The sequence below is a fragment of the Manihot esculenta genome, chromosome 8, assembly GCF_001659605.2.
Source record: "Manihot esculenta cultivar AM560-2 chromosome 8, M.esculenta_v8, whole genome shotgun sequence".
In the NCBI taxonomy this organism is placed as follows: domain Eukaryota; kingdom Viridiplantae; phylum Streptophyta; class Magnoliopsida; order Malpighiales; family Euphorbiaceae; genus Manihot; species Manihot esculenta.
The window spans coordinates 38488758-38498126 of record NC_035168.2 but is presented as its reverse complement, the minus strand read 5'-3'; the positions used below and the strand labels follow the sequence as shown (position 1 = coordinate 38498126).

The window sequence follows — 9369 nt, the reverse complement described above, 5'->3', positions numbered from 1 at the left end:
ATAGTTTATAAGGCCCAAGCAGGATACAAAAAAGACTTAGTGCCCCTAAAAGAAAAAAAATCTTATAAGAATTGCATCCTCATTTCAATGGAATTTAATTATAATAATGACTTCTTGAAGTTACCAATCCTAAATATGACTCATTTGAATATGCACTTGAAGAATGAGTAATTTTTATTTTAAGGTTCAAAAACGGACAAGACAAGTCTTCTTGTACTTTTTGAAAATTCAATGACTAAGAAGTTCACAAGAGAGCTATAATGAACTACTGGCTGTACCCACCAATCCTTGCCAAAGGCAATAAATACTAGATAATTTCATATTCTAAGATTTGCTTAAATTATGTTTAGGAGGGACAAAATATTCATAAAATAAAACTATTTTGCAAATGGTAGTTTGATAGAAGAAGGAAAAAAAAGATTATTCATAAGCTAATTAGTTCAGTCTTAAGAAAGAAGGATCCGAATTTCTCCCATATTTTAATTTCTATTGGAAAACTGAATTAGAATTTTTTTTTTCTTGATATACACTAGAGAGTGAAAATTTCACAGCTCACTAAGAATTGAAGTGAGCAGAGCCAGCCATTCTCATTTCCATAACTTTCTTGTGAGAATTGGAATGCAGGTAGCTCACAAAGGTAGGACTCTTGGCTGGTCTGTACTCTGGCAACAATCTGCCTGACTTGTACCTCACTCCACATGCATTGCACAGTGTTTTTGGACCCAATGGTCCAGCCCTCCACTGTGGGGTCCTCTGAGCCAGGCAATGGGTGCATCTCCTTGGCTGCTGCCCACTGTTATTTTCCAAAATGGCCAAACTTCCCTTGCCATTATTATTCACAGCAACCTCTTCTAGCTCCTCATCAATATCCTCTTCCTCCTCTCTTGTTTCTTCTTCTTGAACTTCATCATCTCTTCTCTTGATATTGCATGTGGTGGTGGTAGCGGTGTTGGTGGTGGTGGTTTCTTTTTTAGGCATGATGAGTTCACTGTCAGCTAACCAATATGCTTGTTGGAGCAAAGGAGGGTCTGAACTGGGAAAATGGAGGATTTGGTGGCCATAGGACCAGCTGGATAATGGGTTTCTGGTGTTGAGACTTGTGACTCTTTTTCTCTTGCTTCTTGCCTTGCCTGGGATTACAAATCTCTCCAAGGAAGATTGGGGATTTTGCTGGGGCTTCTGTTTCAAGGGTTTTGAAAGGTTTGGTGTTGTGTTTATGTTTTGAACACTAGCTGTGGGCGCTGCTGGGAGACAATTTCCTGAGCTGGATAGGCAGTCCTCTACAAATACTGACAGCCATTCTAAGCTAACATCTTCCTGCATTCACAGCACACCCAAGAGAAAAATTAGCAAAACCCATGAAGAGATAAGCATATATGAGTCATATATGAATTGGGTATGAAAAATTGAAACCAAAAACCCTGTAAAGATTACTCCTTTCTTATGTTTTTTAAGCACCTATACTAGCAAAGGATGCCTGTAGCCAAATTCAAGCACAATAGAAAAGAAAGAGGAGAGAGAGAGCGAGAGAGAGAGAGGAAGCATAAGCAAGCAAAAAAGAAAAAGGAAATTTCTTGCAGCTCTAACTTAAAACTCTGCAAAATCTTAGAGAGAATCAAGTACAAAAATGTGCAAAAAAGAAAAAAAAATGAAATGAAGGGAAAACACCAACCGAGTTCTGAGCAGAGAAAAGGTCATCAAGAGAGCTAGTGAGTGTTATAGCAGCGCCGAGCTTAGAGCAGTGAGAAGGGGATGGAAGGAGTTGCTCCTGCTGGTGATATTCACCGGAAACTGTCACATTCTGGTAAAAATCCATGGCCTGAAGGAAAGTGAAGAAAACACACAACGCGGTAATGGAGATAATAGGAGAAAAAGCAAGAGAAAGTGAGGAAAAGAAAAAGAAACCGAAAGAAAATGCAGTGTCCCTGGACCCTTATGGCCGGGGTTTCTGTCGGCAGATAAAGCTAAAGAAACAATGAAAGTTAATCTTCATTCGCGAAAACACGAGCTCACGTCTCTCTCTCTCTCCTGGCCTCCTCTGTTTACCACTCCCTCCTTTCATATATCACTTTTTCAAATAGCATAATTAATTATTGCTGAATATAAAAATATATATATATATATATTTTTTTACAAAATTTAAAATCATTGTAAAATTTCAAGTGAAAGTCGCATTTTTCACACGATTTCAATCTCAATCATGACAAGAACTTAGCTTGATTCAATTATATTTATATTTGAATTTTAAATTTATTGTCACTGTATTGTTTTATTTTTTAAGAAAAAAAAATTATATGGCCTTTTCTTTTTCATTTTTTTAGTTGATTCTATTAAATATGAAGCTAAGAAGCATACCTTTCTGGAAGAGGAAAAAAAGGTGGGAAGATGCAAACAGCATACCGACTATTAATTAATTACACAAATAGATGGGTGGGACATCTGTTAGCTGAGCATTTATTTGAATTTCAAAAAATAAAACTTTGAGAAGAAAAAAGAAAACCAAATTGGTTTGATTTTCAATCCTCCAGAATACCCATTTAAAAAATAACTGTGATAACTACACATTATGTTAATCATGACCCTTTGAAGAAATGGCTCCCACAATCATGCATGGCTCATATTTTTCACTGCCCAATAATTTGAAATTTGTCCACATCACCAACCAAATATAATTAATTCATATACACAGTATTATTCATTCAGCATATCTCAGTAATTGCCCATTTCAATAATCTCAATAAAGGCAAAGCTTTATCTTTCAAAATTTTAAAAGAGTTCGAATTCAAAACTTTTGATTAAAGAAGAGAACGTATCACTGGGTGTCATCTTTCTAATCTTAAAGCAAATCAAATGGGGGATCAGCCTGCCCATGGTTTCTGTGAACCTTTAGCATTTCTGAGTTTTTTTGGATGCAGGCCTTCTAAATTAAGGTACTAAATGAAACTGTAGGTTAGGTTGCATTTGATTTTGAACTATGAATCTAAGGCCCTAAGAAGAAATAAGAGTAGTAAATAGTTTCAAGTACTCCTCTGTTTCCTGCACTGGCCTGGCTTGGGCTCCTGTTAAGAATTATGGCACTGGGACAGGCTCTTCCCCATCTGCCCATTATCAGTGTTAGGGTAGGACACAGAAAGCAATTATTGTACAGATGAGAAGTGACAAGAATATGAATAATACTCTAAATAAAGGCAGAGAAAATAAAAAAAAGAAAATTAAAAAGTGCCCAGGATATGATTCTGTCCATACAGTGCTCAAAGTCCACAAGCATGACAGCACCCTTCCACTCCATAACTTAGCCCCATTACATACAGCTTGCAAAAAGATTCCATTTCCTTCAACTTCATTGATTTTTGGGATTCAAGTAGCAAAACACAAACAAATGGAGGAGGAACCAGAAGGAGGTAGCAGCAGCAGAATTTGATTAGCTTATCAGAACATAAAAGGATTGTAAATTTCGTGCGTAAAATTTGGTTGTGAAACGTAAAAAAGTTGTAATACAATGCAAGGATTACATTAGATAGATGTTCTGTATACATGAGTTAATCTAATTCGTAAGCGAAAGAAAGAAAATCTACAAGTCATATTGCGTCTTGAATGCATGGATTTTAATGTGCTTTACCAGAATGTACAGCATTTACTTAGAATGGATGTCATGGTTCTGAGGATGGCTTCGCCAAATATTGACGCCACTCATCTGGCGTCCCTTTTCTCATCCTCAGCATCCTTATTGCTGCACTTGTCAGTGGTATGGCGAGTATGTCGAAGTCTTTTGGTGCCTGCGAGAAAAAGTACAAGAGCTCTTAGTTTGTCATGTTTCAGTTGGTGAAACTTCAAGTGTTCACTAAATTTAGAACAGATAATCATCTTGATAAGCTTCTGATTGTTCATTCATACATTGGAAAAGATAATCGAAATTGTTTCCGGTAACTAAAGAAGCATTATCTATATTTTTAAAGAAATGATTTTTGGATTACAACCATCACTTTTTCTAGAAGGGCAAGATCAGAACAAGATCATACCTTGGGAACCTTAATCAGCTTCATATTTGCTTCTTCTACTGTTTTTTGACCTTTCTTCGAGTTGCATTTGTCACAAGCAGCAACCTGTTATGAGAAGCACCAAACCAAAGAAACAAAAGGTTTAGAAAATGGATGCATTCAGAATCTAGCTTTCCATAGCCTTTGTCTCGAACCGCCTTCCAAAAAATTAATAATCAGCAATATTTTCTTGACATAAATCTTTCAGAACTAATGCAATTGAAGTGTGTGAAGAATTATGCATTTTTTACACAATCTACAGTCGGTTCTGTACAGTCTCAACCATGTAAAGCAAACTTCTAAATCTTCTTTCAGTGTGAAGGGAGATTTGAGAAAACATTTTCCAAAGAACGATTGAGGGAAATATTATTTCCCCCATATATGGGTGAATTTGGCAATGTAGAAATCAATTAGAATCAATTTGTGATTTTGAATCATGCTTGAGACATGACAAGAAGATGGCCTAGTCATGGCTTATAGTCGCGACAAGAACTTTTTTTTAAAAAAAAAATTCTTTCATGCAAAAGTTAATCTTAAATAGATAGGTATAGCAAAAGGTGATGAAAAAATAAATTTTGAGTTATCTATAAAATCCTTGATTTTTCTAGCATGAGAGATTTTAGAATTTGATATAGGCTTAAATTGGGGATTTGATAAAAATATATATATCTTATTGTAGTTTCTATTTTACATTCCAGCTAAGTCTGTAATTTATAGTCACGACTAAGCCAAGGCGTGAATAATATCACACCCAAGCACAAGTCGTGACCAAAAGTCACAACTTGTTTTTATTTTGCTTCTCCCCTTCTCAAGTTGTAATTTTTAATCACGACTTAAGTTTTGTTTACTCAGCTAAATTCATTCCCTATAGCAGAAATAACATTCCCCTACCATTTCTATGGAAAATGTTTTCCAATATGACTCTTTTTGGAAAGAAGCCTCTTGGTGTTTGACATTTCTTTGACTTTGTTTCTTCTTTCAGTTTTTTGTTGTTACCGCATAACCAAAAAATATACCCCCACTGAATTCGTAATGATAGTAATAAATCTTACTAGATTCTCCCAAGTCCACTCTCCTCCTCGTACAGTTGGTAGAACATGGTCAATTGTCAAGTTCTCGCGTGAAGAGCAATACCTATCGACAAAGGAAACATGATATTAGCTCATATAACAATTAATTCTGATTATGCAAACCATCTTCTGTGCAAATAAAGCTTTACTAGGAAAAGGGAGCAATGGCACATTATATGCTGGAAACAAAATAAAAATCTGTTTTTGGTCCAATTCCATGTTTCCTATTTATTATAGTCTCTAGCTCGATGTCTGGATGGAGGTCGCATGAACAGGAACCTCTATTTGCAATCTTTTTCCATGAGGCAAAGAAGTGTTGGAAGTCAGCCAAGATATGAAGATAGATGAGCTGAGCTACTTGACCAGCATCTCCATCTAAGAAGGGACCGGTATAGTTTTGTCTCCCACTCTACGCTGTGTAGGGTCAGTTTTTAAAAGAATATAATCTCCAATAAAATGGCCAGGAGAAGTGTTAACAAAAAAGAAGAGGTAACCCATTAGGATTTGTTTTATCTTGAAAGAAAGAACCTTGGATAGATTCTTAACTATCTTGACAAGGATATCACTGTTCTATTGCATTGGGATTTCTGTCTAGAACTGAATTTCAGAGTTCAAAGCTATGAGTTAATAATCACAAAATGACAAAATACAATCCTCAATAACTTCAACTATGCAAGTGCAGGCCAACTATATGTCTTTCTAATGCACAAGTAAAAAAACCTGAAATGACTTTGCTTCATGTAGGCCAAATTGTCATTTCAGCAAGCAGAAAAAACTGCAAATATTATCTGATACAATTCAGAGGATTGACTATTAAAAGCAATGGACTAAAATTAAACTGGAAGTCAGCATACTACTTACTGACAAGTGTAGTTATCCCGAAATAATATATTCTTACGACTAAGGTTACTTCTGATTCTTCTTCTCTTTACAACCTGCAGCAAATGAGGAACCTGAAAGCAAACAAGCAGAAGTCAAGTGTACTGGGATATGAGGAAAGGTACGACGTTTTCAGCCAGAAATGTAATTAAGCTTTAAGAAAATAGAAAACAGCTGTATATGATCGTCATAAGGAAATACATCATAAGAGCTCTTGAATTGCATACCCTTAATACAGCAGGTATGTAGAAGGATCCACTTGGGGAATTTACAGTCTGATCATAATATTCTAGTACGTCAGCCTGAACATAGAGAATTACAAGAACTCAGCTAAAGCAGTTGAAGAAAAGATTGCACAGAGTACCAGTGGTGTAGATGGGTGGGCGTTTTGATTGCAACGAAATAAAAGCAAATATTCATGTAGATGTGGAAAAAGAGGTCCAAACAAAATGGCTATGTTACAATAACCAATGATGGTCAGCAAATATGTGCTCTTCAATAAACTTTAACATGTAATTCATTGCGCTATCCATACTTCTCATAGTGAAACGAAATTGCCTTGAGAAAATAAATGAACTACAAGTTACTGCTGTTCAAACATCTATAATGGATTAGTAAGCCATATCAGTCCAACCTTCTCCATGAATTCCAAACATATAGCTCTCTTCCAGCAGACAACATTGACTGGCCTGGTGCAGGACAATAGCAATCAGATCCATATACAAACATCTACTCAAGTCTTTCTAAATTGGTAGAAATGAAAATGGAACACAATGAGAAACTGAAAAAAGGATGATAACTTCCTACGTATCATTTTTTTATCTAGCAGCGATGGAAACAAAACTGAAAAAGGAGGTGGAATGCAGTTAAGCCCTCAAATCACAAAATAAAATCACGTAAATGGGAAATAATAAACTATCAGCATCAGCAGTTATTTCAGATAGCTCTGGCCCTCCTCTTTTCAAACAATTTTCCTGTACCTTTTTTATGTGGACTCTAGGAAAACATAGTAAATCGAACTTTTCAACCATGCAAGAAAAGGGGTTATAAATGTTAACTAGGCCTACGTAGACTACATAATTCAGCTGCACAGAGCAGTGGAAGAAATAGTATGTCGTATCTTTTCACAAAAAGCAACCATGAGATAACAAAACTAGTCTTTCACTAAGATTTTGAATAGTTGTCCGGAATTCAAGTTGATTATGTTTGGCCCCTTCCTAGGGTATTGTCCATAACTTAAAAAAGAAAATGTTGAAAGAACTTGAGCGCTTGTAGAGGGAAAACACAAACATTCTAATGGCATAATCTGTTGATTTCGACTTATTTCAACTTGGCAGTAAGGCAATATGATCTGCACTTCAACTTAAAAGCCGACTTGCATTTATGCCCAGCCTTGACCATCTTGCTAACTCTAGAATCATTTTTCCAACTAAAGGCAAATGAAGCACAACAATCAATCTTTTTCATGTTCAGTTGATTGGCAAACATCTAAGATTGCAATTTTTTTTCGAGGGAAAACTGCAAAAAATCATTTCATCATATAACTACTAAGATCACCTGTCAAGCCACATGCTCAAAGTTGTAGCATTAGATCTACAAATTTCATACATATAGATGAGATTTTAAGAGACAATTTCCATAACACAACTGATCGATTCCTACCAGGCAGATTATTTTAGTAAATTATTAGTTCTTGGCAGATCATAGCCAAAAGAAGTCCAACTGCTGACGACACCGATTCAACTAAACTCACGGGTCAGCAAACATAAGTTCATCTTTTCTCTACTAGAGCGAAAAAATTGCCATAAACCTTTAGCAATTAGCTTCACTCCTTGAAGACACAAATTGAAGAACCCAATATAACACATGAATTTCCATGAAAATGATTTAAACTAAGCCATAATCTAAATGAGGAACTCTGAACCATCAGGGGAAAATCGTCAAGAACAGCAAAAACCCATCTATGCCAACCACATCTATCAAGAACAGCAAAAACCCATCTAAATAAAGAGATTAATCAAATAACAAGTTACAAGTTGAGCTTACACAACCAAAGACATGCATTGAAGCAAAATTATAAAATCATCAAGAGAAATCACCTGTAAGAGATATCCAAGACCAGACCTCTAAAGCAAGCCAAATCATCTGTCTCAAACTCACCGTCGTAATCTTCACTCTCATCACTGTCACTATCTGCTTTTCCAGTGAGAGTTGCCTCCGCATTGAAATGCCTGGATTTTTTGCTGAAAGAAGAAGCATAAAGCCTTGAACGTGAACCAATATACCTCAGTTTTCTCTTCTGGAGTTGAAATGATCTCAACCCACCAACGAAACCATAGCCAAGAAGCTTTAAGTGAAGCCCGTCACTGTTAAATAGCAATTTCAAGGGCCCTTGAGCTGTGAATTGAGCCATAGAAGTATTTCAAGAATAGAAAATGGAAAAAAAGGCTTCTTTATTCGTTTCTTTTCTAGAGTTCACTTGATTTGGGTGTATGCAAGTTTCAGTTGATTGCTAGTGTTATTGATTTTAGAAGAAAGACATCATTGATAGTTTCTTTCGTGGAAGTAAAAGAAAATCAGAGAAAAAACCGTTGCCACATGTTGTCCTAACATGCTCTTATTCAACTTAGAATATCTTCTTCAGTTTCGGTTAGATGACAAACTACCCATCGCTCCATTTTATTTTTGCCGTGTAATTATTTTCTTCTTTTTTTTCATCTGATTTCTTTAATTTAATTTCTTTTTAAAAAAATTCAATTAATTTTAAAAATATTTTATTTAAAATGAATTTTATTGTTAGTTTAATGTAACTTAAAATGTATGATTAAATTAAACTTTATATAATTCATAATTAATTTAAATTATAATTGAGATTTATTAATTCTATTTTTTGAACAACTATTAAGTAAAACGAAAAAATATATATATAATTTTCAACTTCAATAAAAAGATTTTATAATTGATAAATTTATAATGACCCATCATCAACTAAATTATTAAGAATAACAATAAATAAATTAATATATTATTTCCATCTCATATTTTTATTCATTTTATTTTTTATATATATTAAAAAAATATAATTTTTTATTAACTTTTAATTATTATATATATTAAATAAAATAAATATTAAAAAATACTTTAATAATTAATGAGAAATTATTATTAAAATAAAATTAAATTAAATAAATGTCAATCTATATTTTAATTATATATATATAGTACTATTAAAATTGGTTTTAGCTTAATTTGAGATGATCCGTTTTTTTTTTTAAATTTGAACAAAAAATTTGATGTTATTTTTAAATAAAATTTTTTTTATTTGACTCATTTTGAAATTGAGGCCGTACGAACTATAAATCGAATGGCTTTACAGACAATCT

General features: G+C 34.2%; 2 protein-coding genes across 2 annotated transcripts; both read right to left on the bottom strand.

Moving 5' to 3' along the window:
* Positions 1–363: 363 nt before the first annotated feature.
* Positions 364–2058, bottom strand: LOC110621019 (GATA transcription factor 5). Its single transcript, XM_021765011.2, has 2 exons — positions 1673–2058; positions 364–1317 (listed from the first exon to the last, which is right to left on the bottom strand). The coding sequence occupies exons 1-2, from the start codon at positions 1814–1816 to the stop codon at positions 556–558; spliced, it is 906 nt and encodes a 301-aa protein (XP_021620703.1). The 5' UTR covers positions 1817–2058; the 3' UTR covers positions 364–555.
* A 1374-nt stretch (positions 2059–3432) lies between these two features.
* Positions 3433–8639, bottom strand: LOC110621020. Its single transcript, XM_021765012.2, has 7 exons — positions 8086–8639; positions 6621–6675; positions 6214–6288; positions 5969–6060; positions 5090–5171; positions 4020–4103; positions 3433–3776 (listed from the first exon to the last, which is right to left on the bottom strand). Exons 1-7 carry the CDS (start codon positions 8397–8399, stop codon positions 3651–3653), a joined length of 828 nt encoding a protein of 275 aa, XP_021620704.1. The 5' UTR covers positions 8400–8639; the 3' UTR covers positions 3433–3650.
* Positions 8640–9369: the final 730 nt, after the last annotated feature.

Bases quoted from the DNA above. Each gene is read 5' to 3' on its own strand.
- LOC110621020 (XM_021765012.2), bottom strand. From the start codon at position 8,399: ATGGCTCAATTCACAGCTCAAGGGCCCTTGAAATTGCTATTTAACAGT. The intron at 6,061-6,213 runs GTATGCAATTCA...GTTTGCTTTCAG, and splicing joins ACATACCTGCTGTATTAAGG to GTTCCTCATTTGCTGCAGGT. The intron at 4,104-5,089 runs GTAAGATTTATT...TTCTCATAACAG, and splicing joins AGTGGACTTGGGAGAATCTA to GTTGCTGCTTGTGACAAATG.
- LOC110621019 (XM_021765011.2), bottom strand. From the start codon at position 1,816: ATGGATTTTTACCAGAATGTGACAGTTTCCGGTGAATATCACCAGCAG. The intron at 1,318-1,672 runs GTTGGTGTTTTC...CTGTGAATGCAG, and splicing joins TTTTCTCTGCTCAGAACTCG to GAAGATGTTAGCTTAGAATG.